This window comes from Notolabrus celidotus, chromosome 9 (genome assembly GCF_009762535.1).
Source record: "Notolabrus celidotus isolate fNotCel1 chromosome 9, fNotCel1.pri, whole genome shotgun sequence".
Lineage (NCBI taxonomy): Eukaryota > Metazoa > Chordata > Actinopteri > Labriformes > Labridae > Notolabrus > Notolabrus celidotus.
In genome coordinates this window covers 29,477,255-29,501,761 of record NC_048280.1, presented here as the reverse complement: position 1 = coordinate 29,501,761, position 24,507 = coordinate 29,477,255, and the positions used below count along the sequence as shown (strand labels likewise).

General features: G+C 42.1%; 1 protein-coding gene across 15 annotated transcripts in view; it reads right to left on the bottom strand.

Moving 5' to 3' along the window:
* Positions 1 to 24,507, bottom strand: part of arvcfb (ARVCF delta catenin family member b) — a 290,685-nt gene that overhangs the window by 64,720 nt on the left and 201,458 nt on the right. For all 15 annotated transcript variants that reach the window (XM_034691879.1, XM_034691870.1, XM_034691868.1 and 12 more), the window contains 2 exons: positions 19,498 to 20,003; positions 3,734 to 3,917 (listed from right to left, as the gene is read on the bottom strand). In XM_034691879.1, the coding sequence (XP_034547770.1) occupies positions 3,734 to 3,917; positions 19,498 to 20,003 (690 nt within the window). The remainder of the gene's footprint in view (positions 1 to 3,733; positions 3,918 to 19,497; positions 20,004 to 24,507) is intronic.

Genomic DNA, 24,507 nt, shown 5'->3' with positions numbered 1-24,507 from the left:
GCGAGAGCGATGGGGAGATATTGTGATGTGTGACAGCAATGAGATTGGTGGCATTAGGTGTGATGGGGTTTGGGGTGGAAACAAAGAGGAAGACAGAGTTTGACAGTTCATGAGAGAGAACATGAGACCGATGATGAGGAGCAGGAAGATGAAGCAGGTTCACAGTACAGCCCTGCTGTAAAATTCCATGACTTCTCCATGACTTCTCTCTGCTCTTTCATATATTCCCGCCTGGTTCGTTAATGCAGCTCTTCAACTCAGCAGAAAATGTTCTAAAATCACAAGCAAGTTTCCACGCTTTCTTCAGCCTGGGAAAACGAGCTGGAAACCGTCTAAAGCAATAATGTGTGAAATACATGCTGCTACTTTCCGTCTGAGCTGGATTTGGATGTTATAATGTTCTGGATTTCAACCAGCGCTCCTCGTCTCAGTGTCTACTCGAGGAGACGTGCAGCCCGGGATTACAGTCTAGACAGGCTTGGCCAGCAAGGGAGTAGACACGAGGTGTGATAACCCACATACACACTCAGTGTCTTTCTCAGTTTACCACAGTCTGTCATTCCGAGGAGAAGCCAACATGACAGATTTAGCTGAGAAGGTAAATAAGAGAGATACTCAGAAAGAGGGAGTCTACTTGAAAGTTAATAACAGGTATTCAGATTGTTGCTCTCAGATTGTCATCGTCGGCATTGACAGCATTTAAGTGGAGATGCTGTTTCGCTGAGGTTTTGCAGTTTATTTGGTGCATTTGATTTTTTCCTGACACTTAAATTGCTGCTTTTTCCCATAACACCTACAGGGTGCATCACTCTGACAGCAGGAAACTTTTAGAGTAACTCTGTTACAGCTTCAATAAAGACTTAGCTGATGAATAATACTTTCTTCAAATCTTATCTTAGGAAACTGATGAATAATTTAGTCAATAAAATGAAAGAAAAGACAGATTGAAACACATTGATATTCAGTTTGAGCTAAGTTTGACATCTTCGCTTTAAAATCACAAAGTATACTCAATTATGAAAAAGCAGCATATTCAATTTATGCCAATGAACTGATTGATTAATGAACTCCACAACTTGCTTTGTCCATACAGAAAGATCAAAATACCATCTACTAGAGCTGAATGATACTGAAAAAAAATAAGATTGTGAAATATTTTCTGTTATACCTGTGATTTGAAAAAACACGTGTGTCTCTTTATGTACACATATTTGAATTTCAATCACACAATCATAAGTTCTATTTGACTGGACTTTAAGTCTATTTTCTGCTAACAATATCAAAACCTTGTTTGTTCTTTTACTACACTGAATTAAACCTCCTGACAGCGCCTCAGACGCAGGACAACTGGAGGAGTGAGAGCATGTGGAGCAACACGCTTCTCCACAGGCTTTACAAATAAACCTGGGGCTAACATCAGTTATGTTTCTCATGTGTCTGCAACAACTTCTGAAGATGTTCAAAGCTTCTTTAATGTGTGTGACCAGCCCCTTGATAGTCACCTGTCGTCTGGAAGTGACAGGCAGCTACATTGTACATGTACTGCAGATGTAGCCAACCAGAACTAAATACTACTGATAATTGGAGAAGAAACACTCAAAAGCCCCCTCTGAGCTTCTGCTTGACTGAGGTATCTAATGGTTCAGACTCACAGTACAGCACTGTTCAAAATGTGCCTCAAATCATTGTATATTTCAAGCATCCACTTCCCTGTGCATAGCACGCTGAGATATGAAGCAATGGACCTGGCTGGTGGCTCCACTTCTTGACAGCTTTTCTGCCTCATTATGTCCAAACGATACAGTTAAAAAATAAAGAAACACTGTTAAGTAAATAAACCTTGTGGGGAGGCTGTTTTATTGATAAGACTCCATCCAAAACACCAACGACCAGCAGAGGTGGGCAGCGTGTCTCTAGGTGGATTAGCAGCTTACATTGGGTCCACATCACAACGGAGAAGCAGGCCCTGCATGCATGTTTACATTTTACAGGCATTGGGAAACACTGTGCTCTGATGGAGGGCCACAGTAATGTGATATATTAGTCACAGAAAACAAACAACTAGAAAGTTTTAGTTTTCCATAAAGTAACAATAGATCCTGCAGCCCTACTGTGTACTTTTAATTTTAGACAACCTTTAGAGGTACAAGCTCATATTTTTAGTCTTAACCATGACCCCAAAGTAGGCAATGTCTACATCACATAACTTTTTATCCTTGTGCAGTCACGTAACAACTAAAAACAACAAAGGCACTGTGAACACTTTTCAAAATAAATGACTGCTCAAAGTGTGGTGGAGCCTTGTTAACACGGTCCCCTGTTCTGTGGCTGTGCAGGAGCTCAGGAACTCCCAGGGAAATCATACTGTAAGGAAACAAATGACTTCAAACCAAGGTCCCTGCAAAGTGACTTACCCACAAACACATTATGTCAGGGCCCTGACGTGTTTTCTTCCACACTGTATGTGTGCTCAGGGTTTAGTAAGGGCACATTCAGGCTATTATCTCAGACCGGAGTCCCCACAGGACTGAAGCAGACCTTCAGTTCTCAAAACAAATGGACCAGAAAGGGTCAGCAGACCGGCCGTGTGAGTCACACAACTTAAGCAGTGAGGCACCTCAATGTGGAAATGGAGAAGTTAGCACCACTTTGGATGAGTGACCTGAGGACAATTCAAGGTTTCAGTTGCAGTCACTGAAGATAATCAAAGCAGGGTGGTGTGCCTGAGCCCAGAGAGACGATTTTAGATTACATATTAAGGTTACTACAAACGTATTCAAAGGTTAATGTTTGTCTTTCCATACGATTCAAATGTTTTCTTGTTGTTTGCATCTTATTTTTCTCACCAACGAGATGCAGATCAACTCAGAGCACTGGACGCACATGCTGTCTAGTTCTCATGAGATTTGCACTCTGGGCTTCATTTAGCTTCACTCAGTCTTAACAAGCTTGAGACTAATTTCATTTGTGTGGTTATTTAATTATAACTTGTTTAGTTTGCAGCTAATGCTACTCATTGGCGTCAGGGTGGAGTTGAAACAAAGTTACTCTGCTGTTAAAGGACTGACAAGAGGCCAGTAGAAAAACATTTACAAGGTAAATCCCAGCATGCAGCAGACAGATATCCTCTTGCATGAACATTCCTGTACGTATGTAGTCAGAAGTTTGGGCAGAAGTTTGGCGTATGCCATAAATAAGTTTGTGTTTTCTTAAAGCTGCAGACCAAAGTCACCCAGCAATCCTCCAGCAGACTTCAAACATACTTCACATACATAAAGATGCGGGTCGGGACAGGAGCAACAAAGCATCTGCCATATTTTAGATTCTCTTAGAAACAAAGGAACTTAAAGCTGACCCCGGGTCAACAGAAGCATATAAGTAGTCCCATGAATGTCACACCTGTCCCCAGCTACAACTGGAGTCTCTATAAAAACAAACTTTAAAGTCCTCTGGCCTCATCCTGTTATAAATCAAGTGGACTGTGCCCACTGTTAAACTGCCATATCCAATATTTGAGAGCATGTGTTCAATTCTTTGTTTACATTAATGAGCATGTTGTTTCTTGATCAAATCTGCATGTGTAAGACTCAGTGTAAAGAGCTGCAACTGTATCTTATAATGTTTGGCATTTGTATCTGAAAAATAACCACAATCATTACAAGTTCATGACTATAAACAGACGGTGTGTGTTTAATCAAAGTCAGCTTGATTCACACGTGTGCTCTCGTCCTACCTGAGGCAGCCGGAGGTGTTCTTAAAGACGGTGGTCCACTCGGCGTCACGTGGCTTCGAGTCTTCATTCGGTTCGTGCTCCCAGCCTGAGTGCGGGATGATGACCTCGTTGGTCATGGTCTGCAGGCCGTGGTTGATGATCACCATCTTCAGAGGCTCATAGGACGACAGATTCCACAGAGTGCCTGTGAGGAGGACAGGAGGGAGGAGAATAAATGTTAAAAGAAATAATAAAAGGATGGAGATAATGGGGAAGGAATGGGGTGATTTAGAGAGAGGATTATAGAGAGAAAGAAGGAGGATATAAGAAAGGGTATATGAGGAAAGAGAGAGAGAGAAATAGAGAGAAAGAGAGAGGGGATTTTTGGCAGTAATTAAGTAAGGGGAAAAAACAGCATGAGGTTTGAGAGAAAACATTGAAGGGCTAAGTGATGCAATAGAAGGACAGCTGTAAAGCAGAAACACATACTGTACTCGCAATGAAAACAAAATTGCCTGTAAAAGACTAAACTGCATTGGTTGTCTGTCAGCTGGTCAGTGATATCAACTGCTTTTTTTCATCGTACACAGAAATCCCAGCAATGACATGTTTAACTTCTCCCATGAGGCCACAGCTGACAGACCACGCTGTGATCAATACTGAGTTTACAGGAGACGCAGCTCTCTGATGATTCTCATAATACTGCTATCAGGACGGCAAGGTCACAGTTACACTAGCTTATTCATCTGAGCCAATCTTCAAACTCACACTGCATAAATAATGGAATAATAAAGCGATTTGACCTCTACGCACACATTCTCTGTAGATTCTGAGCTTACAGGATTAATGTGAAGTTACTTCCGACTCCATTACCTCCTTTTCTTTTTTCAGACAATCAAAGCAGGAGTCTTTTCTTGCTGCATTTCACTTTTTACAGGCTTTTTCAACACTTCCGCTCATGAGGTAAACAAAATAGAGCTGGGTTTGTGATTCTGAGAGTTCACAAAAGATATGAAGCCAGAGAGGAGAACATTTTCACAACGAATCCTTCTAAATAAAATATTGTTTTAAAGCTTCAGCATCAGAGTGATGGAAGACCTTGAGCGAGGCAAACACTGGTTTACTGGAGAACGAAACAGTAAGAGGGAGAAGAAAAAACACAGGGAGCATGTTTAACAGGCCTTAGTTTCAAGCGATATCAATATTCGGCACTCACTTGGAAGCTTTGGGAATTTGCTGGTAAAGTTTGGCAGGGAAAAGTAAGTTAGCAAGCGAGATGAGTCTTTTTTCTGTACTTTTGGCTGATACTGGAGCAGGAAGAATGTACTTTTTCTGCTTAGGTATTGTTTTAGACAGAGATGTCACGGCTCAGGCTGTGGCAGTGTTTTCTCCTTGTTTCACCCCGCTCTGCGTTTGTCCCCTCCTTCCTGTGTGTGTCAAGCAACAACCTCCGGTCTCAAAATATGAAGCCCATGCGGAAGTGTTATAAACTGCAATTCATCGAGTATCCGCTTGAGGCTGCAGAAACACCGGAAACCACATACACACCCATTCAAAAAAGACGATCTGTGCAGCAATAATAGACATGTTTACAGCCTGGTTCAAAAAACGGCTTGGGTCTATGTAGCTAATTTCTCTATCGGCACACACTGTACGGTGGGGGAATTTTTTTCTAAGGCAACGGTTCAGAAGATATCAAGATTACGAGTTTTGCCTAAATAAGGACATGACTGACTTGATTGACAGGCAGGAACACATAGCTGTTGGCTTGGAGGCTCAAACCCGGCCTCTTTACCTCCCACTAAGTTAGGTTGAGTTCAGCATAACCAATATGGCTCCCACCGACTATTGGCTTCAAAACAGCGCTTCAGGAACAGATGGGAGAAGTCACGGATACTAAGTCCATTATTTATACAGTCTATGGTGTGTGTGGTCTAGGTGTGGCTCAGTGGTGTGGCTCAGTGCTGTGGCGTGGGGACACACCTGTGAGCAATCTCAATCTGTGCTACTACTTATACCTGGATCTTCTGCCACTTCAGTGCCTGATTATTCTTTTGCCCTTTGCCACTGGTGACTATAACAAGCGTCAAGTCATTGTCTGAAGGTTTTTGTCTATGTCCTGTTTTTTCCCTACGTGCCTGACCTGTGGTGTTTTTTTTTCTCTCTCAAGTGCAGCCATCTCTCATCACACCAGGTTTTCTACCAGGCCAGCCTTTCAAGCCAACGTTTTGGATTTTCCTTTTTTTCAGTTATGTGATTAATAAACTGACTGTAATCTCAACTTTGTCTCTGTCTCAGCTCTGGGTCCCACAACTAAGAAAATCACCCTGACAGGAGAAAGTATACAACCAGGGCTTTTCTAAAATGGCAACAAATAAGGTGTAATGTTTATGTGGCCTGTCAATGCTTCACTGCTCTTGGAGAAGAAGAGTTAAAACATGTGCATATTGAAGTTATTAAATCATTTATCAGGACACAGGCAGCACACATCACGACCCAGAGCTGTGACGGGTAACATTAACCAGTACTTCATGTCACCTTTTATAAGCGAACGAACATTCATACATCAGAATTTTCAAAGTTTTGTCATTGACAAAAGAATATCTAAAAACGAGATGATGATGAAAATGTTCTGGTTGAATAAGGAGAGTCTTTTTTATCATTTCTGAGAGGATTTATGGGGGTTAGGCTTTTATCCTCAAAAGGTCTCAGTGAGGCTGAATCTAAAAATATTCACATCAAGCCTGAATGTTACAATTTAATATCAGTTATGACACTGAGAAGGACGAGGCCACTGTTTAAATGCCAGCTGCAGTAACCAGGTGCTGATATGCCCAGTTTGCTGCCTGTAACTGCTGAGTGTGGCTGTGAACGGGCTTGGTTATCTGGCCCGAAACACAGGCACCAACCTCCTGTTGTTTGTAGAGCACCAGCATGCTGTTCTTTTCACCTCACACAGTGTCTGAGCCGCAACTTTCTACCCCCTAAACTCTCTTAACACCTGCTACAAAGGCACTGACTGACAACCCCTGCGTCAGAGAAACAAGGACCCGGAGCTGCAATGTCAAAATCAGAGCCACAAACATCATTCAGACAGGAACACAAAGAGGCCAGAGTGCTTAAAGACATGTGCAGTTTGCATAACCTTTAATGCATTAATATACTGCACACACGCAAAGACAAACACAGTCTATGACTCCCTCTTGCCCCATGACAACAGACCATTAGCGGAGCAGTGAAACTGTCGCACTTCCTCGCCCTTTTTCTTTCAAACAGTTTCTGTACATTTTCCAGATGGTCAATATTTCCTCTGTTAAATCATGCCTCTCCGCACACAAGGAAAAAAAAACTCTGCAGACAGACCCGGGCTAAAAATAAATCTGGTCCTTCTGGTGTGGTTAGCCTGGAGAAAACTGGTTTCCTTCACCAAGACATTGACAAAAGAGAAGAAAAAAGTTATTAGGATAATCCCCATGCTGAGGTCTGGTCTTATTTTTAGCCTGACTGTAGTTCCTGACTTTCCACTTTAGCCTGCCTGTGTAGAATTTTTGTAACAACCTATAATAATCTTTAATCAACTAGAAACACTGTACCTCATTCCCCACTGTGGTTACAGTCAGTGACTAGACGGGCTTCCTGTGCGTCAGAAACGACCAGACCAGCAGTATCTTACAGGGAGGTGTTTGAGCTGAGGTGTGGCCCTGCTCTGGAACACTTTCACACATAAGTTTGGTGCTGGATGTTACAGACGCTCAAAAGCAAATTCTATGTAACTCTGTGTGATTCATAGATCATGTTTTCAAGAAGTGAAAAGTTTGTGGAGAGTGGAGTGTGTCATCTTTTTATGATTTGAATACTTTTTCTGTTCCCTGTAGATCCCTACAGACCAAAGCCTGGTATGATCAATATAACATCACAGCCTACCTCATAGTATCTATTTGATTTACACAGCCTGTTGGGAGCACAACATGTTCTGATGGTAAACATCAGCAAGCAAACCTATTTCAGGGTAAAATGACCCACAGACCCTGAACACCACTGCTCAGGTAATTACACTGTTGAGTAACAGCTGGTGTTGTTTTGTGCTTCATGTGTTCATTGTGAATTTGATTATTCTATTAAATTCTAAATAGATTTTTCTTTTAACACGCACTTTCATGCTACGTTACACACAGAGGAAAACAATTTGTGATGTTATTTAGAGATATGGAGGATTTCAGATCAGCATATTTGAAGCTCTGATTAAAACAAATCCTTAGAATTTTCCAGATGCTTGTTTTCTGTCTGTTGTTGCGTACTGTTTTCTAACCAGGGTTCAACCTGGGTCACTTTCTGTTTCTATGGTAGGCATTGATTCAGCACTGGTCAGTTTTGTCCACACTGCACTTTCATTCAGGCACTGCCCTAACAGAACCCTTGATTTTGTGTCATCACTTATTGCACACTGTTTAATCAAAGATGATTAATTAGACCCAGTAAATATGACACTGCACTGCAAAAGTAAATGTCTTATTTCTAGTCAAATACATCTATTAGACTTATTATGAGCCACATCCAAGTGACAAGTCCAGATAACATCTTATTTGATGATATTACAAGCAAAAAAAAAAAAGGCTGAATTGCTTGTAATTAGTAAATAATGATGTTATGTAATAAAAAAGTAATAGAATCATGCTTGGAATATATTGATATAAGAAGTTTATCTGGACCTGTTACATGAATTTGGCTTGTTTGAAGTGAGATGAGATATTTCTGATTATAAATTAGACAATATACTGGCTGAGATTTGAGATTTTGCAGGATAACTTTGCTCACTGACTGAAAGTATGTGTATTTTCAACACACATAAAGATGGAAAATTCATATTGCAAAATGTTAAATACCTCATTTGTTTATGTGTTTAATATGTTTTTTTATTTTTATAAAAACAACCTAATTATTAAATAAACCTTTACATAATGCATTTTCCAAAGCTCCTGTGGGCAACTTTAAGTTGATGCTGATTTCATTGCCCTCTGAGGACAGAGTGGTCTTTGCTGATTTTAGCCTGTACATGTGGATTTTGTGTTACTTGACACAATATATAATTTAGCTCTCTTTCAAGAGTCAAATCAATCATTCATCAAATAGCTTTGCCTCTGAGCATGAGAAATAGGCTGTATCAGCAGCGTACAGTTAATCACCCAGTCTGAAACTACCCCTGCAAGTGGTTTCAGACATTACTGAAAAGAAATAGTCCATCTACCTGTTGACACATTTGTTTGCTATGCAAGGCCAATAGGAGACATTAATATTCATTTCTGCCTGTTTCATAACCAGTTAAACATTTATCAAATAAGCTTTAACTCACAAAAAAGGACATTTATGTGGGTTCAAAAAGACAGTCTTACTAAGAATTATGATTTGACATTTAGGTGAAAAAATAATCCTAGTAGACAAAAAAAATTGGGAATTTGGTTTTCTTTATTCTTTTAAACTTGAGTTAGGTCTCACACATCCTCTTCTTCACGAGCCCATATTTTACCCTTTTTCTTTCTTTTATTCACAGGATCAATTTTGTGTCTTCTACCACATGTGAGGATGAGATGAAGTATCAGCATCTGGCATGAATCACATTAATAACAAATGTGCTGTCATGGTGTGTATTCTGCTATGATGATAGCTAGCTTACATTCATGGCTGCCTGCCTGCTTGGCTGACAGCTTAATTACCTCCACTGTTGTGTCATTAGCATCAGCTTTGGTTGTGACACGCAGCAGTCAAAACATGGAGAGCAATGTGAGCTAAAGGAAGAGAAGTAGTCAGTGAGAAAACTTCTGAGTGAAATATTTAGCTGAGGAAGTAAAGTATGAGCTCTGAATGAGCCACAAATGTCCCACTGAGAGGAGAGCACGAAAGGGAATATTAATAAAGTGTAAAATAAACTGTTCTTACTCATCTGGAGTTGATCTAGAGTTTAATATTACAGCATGTTGTAATAGCCTGTTGTGAAGTTTATATTCAGGGACAGGATTGGTGGTGCGTGCCTCTGATCTATATTGAGCATGTTAAGCTTTGCTGTCTCTACATCATCATTAAACCGGCCCCACAGCCCATATCCAACTCCCCTGTGGATGTTTTTCTGTAAAGAAAACACATCATATTGTACCTTTGACTAATCTTGTGCAGCACATAAAGCAAAACAGCACTTTGCAAAAGATACGCTTCATAAGGAACGACACGCTAACTTTGTCTTTCGCCTCCATCACCTGCAGAAACACACCTGAAGCCGTGGAATCAGTCACCTCAGCACTGATCACCTGTGCCAGAGGGGAGGAAAACGGCATGTCTTTTCTGTGTCTGTGATCCATCAACTACGACAGGCACACAGCCCACAGACACGGTGTCATTTAAGATGACAGACTGCCGTGGAGGAGATGAACTCCTTCCTGTTGCAGGTTTGTGAGTCAGGTTTGGCCTATTTGCCATCCCCTGTCAGCCTGTCTCTGTCACAGAGGGGTGTGTGGTGGGGTTGATCTCCTGTCTCAAGGAGCTGACAGTGATACCGTGCAGTTGTGATGTCAAAATGTCCTTTCACGCCCAAACAATATACCGCTATATACGTCTTAATGCTGCCCATGGCTGCCATCTGCATAAAGGCATACAAATTGAGGCCCTGTGGCTGTTATCTGATCTTACAAAGGGCACCATGAGAGCTGGTTTAGATCAAAAAGGTTGAACAGGAGTAGATTTTAAAAGAACTCTGGTTTAGGGGAAAAATTAGTATTAAGTTAAAGGTCGAACTTTAGTCTCTGATTCTAGAAATGCAAAACTCCCTCTGGCTCAATCAGTTTGCTCTCTAGCTAACAGTTTGTAGAGCGCTAAAAACACCCAGAGCATTTTGACCCAGTCAGGACCCAAAAAGCCTGATGAGGGCTCCTCTAAACCACTGAAGGTGTGATGTGGTATCTTGCATAAAGAAGTTAGCAGCAGATCCTATGCGTTGCGTAGAGGGGCATCCACAGTTTGTCAGGGTTAGGGTCAGCACATCCCACAGAAGCTCAATTGGTTTGGAATCTGGGGAATTGGTGGCAACATTTTGGTATTCCTCAAGCTCATCTTCAGTCGCTCTGTGGTCCAGTTCTGGTGCTCACATGCCCATTGTAGGTGCTTTCAGAAGTGAACACTAGTCAGAATGGGCACCCTCACTGGTCTGTGGCTACGCAGCCCAATACACAATACTATAGTAAGTAAACGCTCCACTGGCTCCCTGTTCAGTTCTGTATTCAATTCAAAGTCCTCTTGTTAACATTCAAGACCATCCACAACCTCGCCCCCCCATATCTTTCCGACCTCCTCCATGTTCCCACTCCCTCCCGCTCCCTCAGATCCTCTTCCTCCATACACCTGTCTGTCCCTTCTGCCCGTCTCACCACTATGGGGAGCCGAGCATTCAGCCGCTCTGCTCCCCGTCTCTGGAACTCACTACCACCTCAACTCAGAAACACAGATTCTTTCCCCCATTTCAAATCACAACTCAAAACACATCTGCTTAAAACCGCCTACTCCGTCTGACGCCAATTGCACTGTCACTTTTTGTTGTTTCTAATTTTTTACCACTTTGTCAGATAATATAGTGTTTTGATTTTGATTTTGATTTTGTTTCCTTGAATGTAAATTTGTGTATGTATATATATCTGTGTGGTGTCCTTGAGTGCCGAGAAAGGCGCCTTTAAATAAAATGTATTATTATTAAAAGTTTATTTATATAGCACTTTTAAAATGCTCAGTTACAAAGTGCTTTACAGGCACAAAACAATAAAACAATAAAAACAATAAAGATAAAAACAAAATACTATAGACCTCAATGCACTGTGTGTTCTGACACATTTCTATCAGAACCAGCATTGACTTACTCAGCAATTAGATCTCCAGTATTCTGTATCTTCAGTTGGACTGGACCACATGGGCCAGCCTTCACTGTGCTGTGTCACTGAGGATGAGCTAATTTTACTAAGGCTGCTGATAGTCTGTATATACCACACAGGCTGTGTTAAAGCAATATTTCCTTTTTTTTCTTTTAGTGGGGTCATTTGAGGTATTTATCACTAGTCAGTGTAGTACATGTAACAGTCAACACGGCCTTGATTGGAGAAGCTTGCCAGAGTGCATAGAAGTGAGGATATGCATTGATGTGCAAGGTCATAAGAAACATAATTAAGCTACAAACATGGGTCTTACATTTAAAAAAAATATAGTTCAGAAACTTCAGAAAACTCAAAACAAAACGCAATGTTTTACTTTTAATATCTACTGGTTTTAACTTAAACTGTTATTTAAATGTAAATGGATACTATTGCTTATATTGCTTGTGTAGCATATTCATTGAAAACTGTGAATATGTTAACGGCATAAATTGGGATATGCTTTGAGCAAAACTAAAACAACATCAAGTTAACCAATCAGTCCTTGGGGATCCATTAACCGCATCATTTTATGCTCCATCATTTGTTACTTATGTGGTTAGATATCCAATTACCCACTCATCCCTATCACCAAACAGCAATGTTATCCTTGTCAATGCCTTGGTTACCTTCTGTATTGATACCTGTAACTCTCTTCTCTCTGGTCTTCCTCACAAGCCTCTAAATAAAGTTCAGCTGGTCCAGAATTCAGCTGCCCGGATCAAAACCAGAACCCCTTCCACAGACCACATCACTCCTGTCGTCTTCACTGCCTGTCATACATCACTTTGACTTTTAGATCCTTCTTCTTACATTCAAGTACTCTCCATAATCTCCTCCATCCCTCCCTTCATACCTAACCACACTAATCAATTATCAATCATTACCTCTAATTTCTATGTTGAAAAAACTAACCAGATATCATTAAATCTGCAATACCAACCAAACAATCACACCCTTCCTCCCATGATAAAGCTGTCACAGCAAAAACTCCTTGCTAAGCTCTGATTCCTGAAGTATTTATCCTCTTGGTAGCTTTGGTAGTCAGATCTTTTTACATCTGCTACTAAAAGTGAAAGCCAAATTGAAACAGAAGTCACATTTCTCGAAGGTTTGTCATCCAGTACTCAGTATCAAACTTCCCAGACTTCACCACGACCTTCCATATCTTAGTCAAAATGCTCTCAAGATCTTAAAGTGTTATTCCTCTCTGGTTTATTTATGTTGTTTATCTGTTAAGAAAAGCTCTAAAGGGGTAAACAGTCTGGTGGAGTTGGTCATGAAGGAAACCATCCAAACAAGCAGTGTGTGTTTAATGAATATGCAAACCCAGTTGTAAAAGATATTCCGATATATTCCAAAACAGACTTCATTCAGGGATAAAAATATCTTCACACACTTCTGAAAAAGCGTGCACACACGCTATGCTTCACTTTCCCTCAATAGGAGAGGCTTATGAAGGAGAACAGTGGGATCTGATATGTATGCATCAACAATCTCTGACTGTGCTCAGGTTTTCCGTAAACCTGTGATTTGCTTTTGTTTTCTTTTATCTTCAATCCAATCCAGCCGCCGGCTAAGATAGAGATGTACATTATTACCTGCCTCTTCAATCATTTATTGCCTCAGACAGAGAGCTTGACATAACACAACAATGCTGGGATCAAAACCGTGTCTGTTTGTTTGTCAAAGAAAATGACAAGATGGGGAGCAAAGGAGACGAGATGTGTGATGAGTATTAACCTCCTGTTTCTCTGTTTACCCCGTCGTCTTTCTTTCACTCTTCCCTTGCTTTGGTACATGGATGGAGAGCTGTGACCAGGACTGGGACCAGGACTGGAGCTGAGGCTAGCTCTAATTAAATTTTCCAGGCACCACTGGCAGGCATGTTGTTCCTCTTGCAGGGCTATTAACTTAGTTCTGCCCATTACAGCTCTTCTCCTCCTCCTCCTCCTCCTCCTCCTCCCCGATGTCCTTCCCCTGCTCACCCCTTCTGCCATCCATCACACTCTCAGCGGTGAAGAAGGAGGGTGACACAGTTTAGAAAAAAAAAAGAGAGGCCACGTAAGAGACAAGAGAGGACGAAGAGGCCTCGGTAAGTGGATTCAGTCTGCTGTCTGCTCAGGACAACATCCATTACAGTAAGAGAAACGACATTTGTATCCGCATATGTGTGTTTGCATCCCCCATAAAGCAGGTAATCAGACCGGGAGCTTGGCAGAAGGTATGAGATGCTCGTATTTACACCTGCACTCACAAATCATTTATATAAACAGTATGCAAATGATGAACACAGCAGGTTGTCTTGTGGATCATGCTGGTGGATTACAGGTATGTTTCCTCCCCTCTGAGATGACTGATCTCCATGTTCATAAGGAAAACGTTCATGAGTATCAGTGACATCTCAGTGTATATCAAGCGGCAAACTGGGGTCTGAAATATGAAGGGCATGCGGAAGTGCTAACTGCAGTTCATTGAGCGTCAGCTTGAGGCTGGCTGCAGAAACACCGGAAACCACATACACACCAATTAAAAAAAAGACGATATTTGCAGCAATAATGAACATGTTTACAGCCTGGTTCAAAAAAACAATTTAAGTGGGGCGCTGGTGGCCTATGGTCTAAGCGCCCCACATACAGAGGCTACAATCCTCATTGCAGAGGTCGCTGGTTCGATTCCCTGCATGTCTTCCCCCACTCTCTACTCCTCTCTCTCACATTTCCTGTCTCTCTTCAGCTGTCCTATCAAATAAAGGCAAAAAGCCCAATAATATATTTAAAATAAAATAATAATAATAACAATAATAATAATAATTTAGGTCCGAATAGCCAATTTCTCTATCAGCACAGACTGTACGGGGGGTGAATTTTTTTATAACTTGTTATATTTGAAGAAATTAAACTTACAGGCTTTGCCTAAATAAGGATATGGTTGACTCACAGTAGCTCGACAGAAGTTACGTTGCGTTCAACATTTCCAATATGGCACCAGCCAACGATTGGCTTCAAGACAGCGCTTCAGAAACAGATGGGTGACGTCACGGATACTATATCCATTAACAATACAGTCTATGGTGTACATTCTATACAACAGCACAGAAAGGGAAAACAGTCCATGTAAACACTGTATTTAAACTAGCAAGCTAAAAAAAACAGATGGTATCCAGTTAAGTCTTGTTTCTTGTTTGTTAAACTATGAGGTTTGGTATCATCTCCACTAAAGATGGTAAGAAGCGTTACAAAATGTGGAATAGTAGGATTTCGTGCTGTTAGGATGAGAGGATACAGCACAGCTCTGCACAGCTGAGAGTGGAGATGCTTAAAGCTAATCTAAATCACAATGAGACACAAAACAATAGCAAACTGCACAGAGCTGCACAATTAAGCATTGCATGCACATTTTTGCACTTGATATAATTAGCGCAATTTGCTTTGTGACCTAGACCTTGAGACAGATCAGATAACTGGGATTCACAATGCTTGGTGCTATTAGTGGTCACATTCCAATCTTCGTGACTTCACAACAAAGACGACATTGGATTTTAGAGAGACAGTAAAACAGTCTCTGCCTCTTATTTTTCCCTTCTTGTGTGGCAGTACTATAAATGAGTTCTTCATCTTTATAGCTTGGTTCCTAAAAGGGCAAAATGATGGTTCTCCATTTGCTGTGCGATAGCCGCGTCACCACAAACGTAGTCCCTTGCACTTGATCGTTACCACAGCAACCCACCGGACACCCAAAGCTGATCTGATCAGTAAGAAAACAACAGCTCAGACAGTCTGTCTCCCAGATCTGATTTTAGAAACAAATCTGATCTTCTTGCAGATGGAACAAAGCCTCAGTGTCAGGCACCTTGAACATGATGGATGTGATGCAGTGTGTTTGATCACATACTTATTGAAATGTAATCTATCAGTGCTGGACAAGTAACACTCAGATTAAGTGGCAGTGAGACTCTAACAGAGGTGTTATTCTTGATTTGATTTGAAGCCTCCGGATTGATACGTTGGTAGGATTAGATTTCAATGATTAGATTTAAATGCAATAAACAATAAACACCATCAGTCATTGTCCTTCAGTGTCCGACACCTGAGCAACTATTTCAGAGTGAAGGTTTTCTGCTTCTCTTCTGTGAGGAAGTCTGGCTCAAATGAAAAATATCTAATAGAATAAGCCTTTAACTTTAACTAAAATGTAAATAATATGTTACTCTTGACTTTAAACTGAGGGACCATTTTCACTAAAGATATTTTACTGGTAATGCGCAGGTTCAGTTAACAACAGTAATAATTGCTTGGTCCCATCAGCTATAGATGATGAGCGTTATTGAATTCACCTGTCCTTGTCCTGCTGCAGCAAACCATTGTTAGTAGAGACGTCATAGAGCATCTGATCAGAGCCGTAATGTAACTGTTTGTTCTGCTGTAAAAATAAACATTGAGGCATCAAAAATAGCTTTTGAAAGATGGATCATTGACATGGAAAACATTGCTTTTACTCAACCTTACTCTACGACAAAAGTACCACAACTGGCAAAGTCTCTATTGTTACACACTGTTTGCATCATGGTTTAACCTAGCACTTCACCTTTAGTGTCCTGTGCAAGGTGATGGTTATCTGAGGCCCTCACGGTTAAAACTGAAATGCACTTAAGACCAAATCAGCCTCTAAATTAAGCTGCATATATTATGCAAAACTCAGACACAACCCACAGACTCTTGGCATAGATGTACGTGTCTGTCTAGACATCATCCCTTCCACAGCTTAAAGACCTGCCGACTTGCCCTACATACACATTTTTGATCCAAACAGTCAAAGGCGTGCAGCGAGCACCTGCCTAAGCGTCAGTCCACAAAACTCAGACATCTCCTGCAGGACAAACAGGAGACAAATCTGCTTAATAATCTACATTTCCAGGGTGGGAATAGCTGCAGGGCACAAACAGCCCAGAGCCTACCGGGAGGGGAAATAGAATTACTCTGAACGGTACAAAGTGCTGAAAATATGAACGACTGGTCCGTCTGTTTTGTGTGTTGGAAAATAAAATCGCTTGGTTCCTTCCACGTCAGCCGTTTCCCCCTGCAGAAAACAGAGCTCTGTGTGGTTTCACAGGGAGAGCACAGAGAACTCTTAAAACACATGCACTAAGAAAAGGAGCCTATATTTAAAACCCATATTTAATTGTAGAAAAACACAGCCACTTTTAGCCACACAAGCTGAGGCTGTAAGCTGAGATTGCGCTGTGACTGGCCTGTATCAGTGAGCCCAGAACAGTGGTGATGGAAACCTAAGCTGGAAGCAGAGAGAGAAAGGAAAACAGCAAGAGAGGGAATCAGCAAGAGTGAAGATAATGAATGAGAGAGAGAGAAAAAGAGATTTAGTGAAGGGAGGGAGGATAATGAGTGAGAGAGGGAGTAGAAGAGAATAAAGGAAGCCTCCCTACGTTCTGTCCTCCTTGTCTTGTGGTGCAGAGTTATTTTTAGCTCTAGTGGGGAGCAACACGGTGCTGTAAAGGCAATCATTTCTGCTGCGGCACAGTCATCGCTCACCACGACATCTCTGTCAGAGCAAAGGAAAGCTACACACACAAGCTTGCACTTATTCATGTATGCACAATACAGTCTATAAAGCACAGGTATCACTATTAATAGATCTGTACTGAAGCTGTCATTAAGCCGATACCTTATATTGATTTTCACTCTTTAGGTTAAAGCCTCACACATCCTCACCGTATGACGTCTGGCAAGGAATCCATCGACAGCTGCAAAAACGCAGCTTGAAGTTGTTTCACTTCCCCACTCTGTAAAACTACCTAAAAAGTCACCCCTGTCATGGTGTTACTTTACAAAAGCTGCTCAGTGTTTCTCATCTTTCACACATGAACACTCAAAACAAAAGCCCCTTCTCAGATGTCAAAGCATGAATCGCAGAATAAGCATGTAAGGTCAAACCAATCATGTTGGGGATTAGTGGAGCACTTAAAAGGACCCACACACACACATACAGTCACAACAACACACACCAGTGTATTCCCAAGTTGACATTTACCGAGTCAAGGAGAAGAAACCCAATCATGGCGCCTGAATCAATAGCTCCTCTTAAAGGAATTAAAAAATATTTTATTACACAATGAAGCTAATGGCTTTTTTGTTCTCCAGAAATCAATGTTCATATGCCAACTGCTTTTCTTTGGATAATCACTCCACTTTTATTCCACTTATTTCTGCTCACAGTACATAACATTTGTCTAAATCACGCTCTAATTGTTATTAGTATTCCCCTTTAATGAAAGAAAATGACTCTATGACCAATTAATTAGCTTACTAACACATTTCACCCTTTTACAAGAAGAAAGGAAGGAAAAATCTCAAAGAGAGTGTACTCAAAATGTGTCCACTTCAATCAAAAGAAAACCCTGTCACTTGGATTCACAGCAAAGACCAAAACAACACAACTCAATACTAATTCTGCAAGGATCATATATTTTCATATACTCTGCCTGAGTATCAAACTTATTAAACAATGTGAGAAGACATATTGTGAATACTATCGTGAATCATAGTGATGTGTGGAGAACACAAAGAACATGCTCCCTAATACAGTATGACTCATCCTACACCACCGTGCACAGTTTTGGATTACAGCAGCCAGCTCACTACATACCTGGCTTGGATATATAAGCAGAGAGAGGTATGCAGCCAGGTACTGGAGAGGACTGGGATACTAAAGTTCTATCATATCAGCTTAAAAGGCTTCAAGTAGCACTTTAAACTTTCAGTATGTGTGAGGGAGGAAAGAGGAATCCTAAAGTTGGTGAGGATGACAGGCAGCAATGTTATAAAATAATCTTTTACCTTCAGCAAAGCAATTTTAAACTATGTTTGAGTTCGTGTTAGGTGGATTAACTGGAAGATCAGCTTCTCCATGAGTTGCTTTTAATATGAAGTTTGCTAAGGAATAACAAATATTTCAGTTAGCTCATAGTCTCTCTTCTTCACTTCCTGTTTTTCCTTCAATAGTAGTTTGTGTCATCCCCTGGTTGTTAACACGGGACATTAAAGTTCAGCAATAAGCAGACATACTAAAGTCACTTATTTTATTATGGATCTCTTACAAGTTTTTTTTGGGCTTTAACTCTTTCTTTAAGAGAGATGGGACAATGGATACAGTAGGAAACTGGGAGGACAGAGTTGGTTGTGACATGCAGCAAAGTGCCACAAGATGGAATCAAACCTGGGTCCCCTACTTTGAGGACCATAGCCTCTGTACATGGTGTGTGTGATTTCACCACTAAGCCAAACCAGCGCCCCATGATGGACCATTTTGAAGCACACTGTAAATGTATTTGAGTATTCATACAGGATTTCAAGGGGCGCTGGTGGCCTAATGGTCTAAGCGCCCCACATACAGAGGCTATGGTCCTCGTCGAAGAGGTTGCCGGTTCGACTCCTGACAGCCACCATGTACTGCATGTCTTCCCCCTCCATATCCCCACATTTCCTGTCTCTCTTCAGCTGTCCTATCCAGAAAGGCAAAAAAGCACCATCTTCTGGGTAGAATACCATAAAACAACAGAATATCTCTGTCTGGATTTGAGTCTGGTACTTTGGTGGCACTGGTGTTTAGGATGCAGCTAAGTTTGCTGACGACAAAAAGGTCTGTCTTATACATCACAGTTTAGGTTTTTATGTTTCCTTTAAGTAAGGATGTTGTTTTGGTTTTGATTTGAATGATTGTACACTCACTGGTTGTGTTGTTATCTCATCAGATCATCCTGCATGAGCCTCATCACATTACATCTTATCTCTTTTGTCTGTTTGTTAATGAAACATGTATTCGTACCTGTGATGAGCTCTCGAACCTCCATGTCGTTGGTCTTCCTCAGCAAACGGACCAGAGCCGGGATGCCGTCACAGTTCTTGATGGCCACCTTGTTGTCGTTGTCTTTGCCGTAGGAGATGTTGCGCAGGGCACCACAGGCCTTGCGGTGGACTTCAGATTTGGGGTGGTCCAGAAGCCCGGACAGAACAGGAATCCCCTTCAGCTGACGCACATCCTTCTTGATCTTGTCATTCTCGTAACACAGGTGCTGCAGGTAGGCAGCCGCGTTGGACTTGACCGGGTCAATGGGGTGTCCAAGCATGGCGATGACTTCGGGCAGGTCTGGGTCACGCCAGCGCGGGTCTTTTCGGATGCTGTCGATGGATGGTGAACGGCGGCCTCCCATGCGGTCCAGACTGGCCATGCTGCCCCTCTCCGGCTGAGCGAGTGGAGCTGAATACATGCCGTGGATGTAGGGGTGGCGCTCATCAATCAGCTCGGTCTCGATGGGGTCGTCTGCGTACCCTCTGGAAGACGACAGAAAAGAGGACGGTGAGGACAAGGGAGATGGAAGAGGTAAATGGAGGGTGACTCAGAGAGATTTGTCTGAGAGAGGAATTAGGCAGCCGGGGGTGAGACTTTGAGAGAAGCCAAGTGAGGTGAGAGCCGCTGAGTAATGAGGGGAAAACGGAGGACAGGGTGAGAGAGAGGTGAAAGACGTGGGTGATGGGGGGGAAAACGGGAGGTTTGCGGAACATCAAGTGACGGGGAGACATGATGATATGTGGCTTGGAACTCTTATTAACGGGCCTGTCAGAAGGACTGTGGTGGCAATCCCCTGCAATAAGACTGATACGGTAAGCAACACTACTTATTATTCCTCCCTGTCAGGTGGTGGCAACACACATGTCATACTTCAACAAACATAAAATCTCAGAGAGAGTGATTGAAAGACAGGAAAAGACTGCACAAAGAGAAAACAGGCAGCTCACAGAGAAAGTGAGACAAAGGCAACACCAAAGGGAAAGCTTTGAAGAAAAGTCTTATGAAGTTTTTTTTTTCTTTTTTAGGGAAGCCACCACATACAGTGGAGAAAGAATTTGATGTCTTTTCCCTCAGGGAACAGAGGAAAGAGCTGTGCTGTCCCCCCAGGGAGGAGTATGAGCCCCTGTGATGCCCTCGGGGCTCCCTTTTTTCACAGCGCTGAACACTCGCATGCAGTTTCTAAAATGTTAATGGGCTTCTCTTCGGGACGCCTCTGCTAGCATTAGCCTCATTAGCATTTCTACAAGGGACTTCAGCAGTCTACTCGTTTTCAGTGATGGAAATAAGTGTGAGTAGGGAGGAGAGATGTTTTTTTAAGAGATTCATAGAGGGTTTCCCTCCGATGAATCTCTATTACCAGAGCCTCTCAGAGTCTGTGATCTACACTCTGTTCTAGCGGGTTCTTTCCTCCAAAGGCAGCCTCATCAATTCTCCACCAGAACATGGCTGAGAATACAAGAGCTGAATTCCATTGACAGATCATTTGTCGCTGGAGTGTGGGCAACTTATTCTACTTAAGGCTCTTCAGTCATGGGGACCATTTTTCACTTGTAGAGCCCACTTCACGTGTAGAGTCACAGTCACATTTCGCACGGACAGAAAAGTTGCAGCAAATATTCTTTGAAATGAGTCTAACATATTCTTTTTGAACACATAGCACTGAGTTGGCTCAAAGGACCGGAGAATGTTTGGTGGGAAAAGTTATGACATGAGTGGAGGACTTTAATTAGGGTTGTGTGCTTTATCATCCCCCCCACCTAGCCCACAGTTTGAGACTTGTTTATCCTTGTTACATAATCCAGCTGGCCTTTCCTCACCATCTTTGATGTATGGCGGTTGGTGGTGCAACAAAATGGCGGACAACGCCGGTGGTTGGTTAGGAGCTCGAGACTGAGCTTAAATTTTAATGAGTTTTATGTTAATCATGTGTTTTTACAGTTCTTCCCAGGCGTGCTGGGAAAGGAGGGGGGTGCTCTGCATGCCATCTCGACACTGCTCTGGTGTATTCCTCTGTTAATTTGTCTTCTACACTAGCCTCGCAGCAGCATTTTCTGCTTTTATGGCATGACTATGTGCAGAAATGCTGGCAGGAAAATCAATACAAGATGAAGTGGAAGAAAACTCTTGCTTGAACAATGTAACAAGACGCTAAATCCCCTATTCAGTGTGAAATAAATAAGATAACTGAATGGAAGGAGGCACCTCAGTCTGGTCCCTGTGTCCAAATACAGCAAGGCAAGCAGTGTGACCCGTGATCAAACAACCACAGGGCTGAACGGCTGTGGCAAACTTTGTGGCACAAGCTTTGGTTGTCATGGGCACTTGTGAAGAACAGCTGTTACTCTAGAGGTCCAACGTTGTATAAAAGAGGCTTCTCTTTTAGATCAGCAAAAAGAAGTACAGACTAGAGCACAGCTCTTCTGAACTAGAATGACTGTAGTGTGCCATCACTGTTTGACTTGTCTTTTAAATGTTGCTTTTCTAGCTTGTGGAAAGCGTTAGAGAGCCACAGACCTCTATAGGCGGCTTGTAACCACAGTATGAGAGGAGGGGCCAATCAAGAGCCAGATTACGCCGCATCATTTTGCAGCTCTGAGGTTTGGGTGAAAACACTGAGTCGCCTGAGAGGCTGCATAGGAAAAAAATTCAAATATGTGAGCGCGTGTGCACATGCTGGTGGTTACTAAATGTTTCCTTGCATACTCCAAGATCAAAACACACTCCCACACTTGAAGACTATCATCCAGTTTTCAATTGCTTTGGGATTTCAGACATAACAAGGTGACTTGAGTCAGAATAACCCCCCTCCCTACAGAAAGGGCAGTACACAATCTCAGCATCTTCATCATCACATATATCTGTCTCTCTTTGACTTTCTCGCTCATTATCTGTTGTATTTTATCTGCTTTCTCTCAAATCAACACACGGATGAGATATACAGTTGTGCAAATCGTGGCTCATTTAGTTCTAGGCCGATGCGGCAGGGGCTTTTGGTGAAGCTGGCGTCGCGGGGCTGAGTGATGGGAATGTCAGGATTTGCATTTAAATTGGCGCCATTGTGTGTACAGGGAGGGGTTTATTCATAGGATGTGAAAGGGCTCTCCGCCGCTAGACGCGATGCTCTGAGCGTGATTACAGCAGATCACCCTCCTCATGTTAATGGAGCTGCTAAATGTGCGGGCTATTTCTGTGTGTCTCTGCTCTCATCAATGCATGCGTGTGCTTGTTTTGTTCTACGATACAAAGCATAAACAGATACGGCAGATACGAGATGCATGCATGGCCATAAACTTTGATGGAGCACTCGTCCATTTATCTGAACTCTGTCACATCCTCTCCATTCTTCCTCGTCTTCATCTTCCATTACTAACTTTCATCATCCTTCAAAAAGCAGTGTGTTCCTGACCCTCTTCTCCAGCAGGCCCATAAAAGGAGGTAAAGTGAAAAGGATTTAACGCTCACAAGAAGATGCTTGCATCTCATATACACACACAGTATCTCTGTGGTGTTTATGAGCTTTTTCCCTGCTGAGCAGATTGCTAATTTTGAATTACGGGCAATAATTGTTTTATGATGCACATGAGTCTTTGCGGTACGAAGAAGAAAGAAGAGGGAAAACCAGCGAAGGCGGAGTGTTTATGTCCCACCACTCTCTAAATTCTCAGGCTGTTTAGACGACATTATCCACTGCTTGTTTTCATTCAATTAAACGAGAGTGACATCGCTTAGAAGTTTCCTCTATAATTTAGGAGATGCTTCTGAGAAACCTCAAACAAGACAGAGAGGAAGTTTAATATTGAACAGGATATTTAACTCTCACTAAGAGCCTCTTGTCAGGAAGCAGGGGGGTACTGGGAGGAGGGGCGAGCTTGCTGGTGTCAGATCACTTCCACCAGGACTACAGACACCACTGCATTAGAATGAAATACCCCCCTCTCAATTAAGGGATGAGTGTGTGTGTGTGTGTGTGTGTAAGTGAGTTTACATCTGTGTGCGTTTGTGGATCTATGTGTGTGAGTGTGTGTGTGGTGACCCTGGGGTGCAGGTGGGCAGGTGCAGCGGAGCGAAGTCGCCCAAGGAGAGATGAGCCATTAGAGATCGGCTTAAAGACGCCCCCTTAGCCTGGCGGAGTTCAAAAGCAGCTATTAATCACGCTGGCATTAGGACACACACACACAGAGACACAAAGACAGACACAGAGAGGTGCTCAGGGACACACACACAGAGAAAGGATGGGTAGGGATGGAGGAAAAGATTCTCTCATATCTATATAGAGGGAGAGAGAGAGAGGGTACACATTCATTATCTGCAAACCCGAGCATAAAACAAGAGAGAGGATCGTTCAATGACTTTGCAGCTACAAGTGTCAAAGTGCTTTGAGGGGTAAAAATCTAAACTGAACACATATTCAACTTTTTAATGTTCTAGTAATAAAGCATAACCAGATATATAGATGTGTCAACTGTTTCCTTTAAAAGACTTGATGAAGTTAAATCTGAACTGAATCAGTCGACGAATGCACAAGCTTCCATAAAAGTGTCCTGCACGATTTGGTTCAGCAGCTAGCATCCTTTTAAGGTTGTGAGATGTCAAACAAATTGGCATACGCAGAAGCAACAGCCTTACAGTTAGAACCTTTGCAAACCGAGTCTGAAAATGGCCACGAAGAAAAAATAGCAGAAGGCAGCACGGTGCCAGACAGCGTGAGGCGGGGTCGACATTTCTCAGTCTGTTGGCTGCTTTAACGCTCTCCGCTCTGCTGATGACTGTCAAAGAAATTGGCCAAACCATGTTTGAACAATATGGCAGTAATCTGCTCAGCCAGTCTCTGAAATGCCAAAGTATGCTGAGATTTATGACTGAATGAAGGCAGGTCGCACATTTTGACTTTTGCTGGTTCTAATGTCTTTGAAGAAAGTATCAGAGGGGAGTTTGAAACAGGATCAGAGACTAAACTGACTTCCAAACAATTAAATAATTTATGAA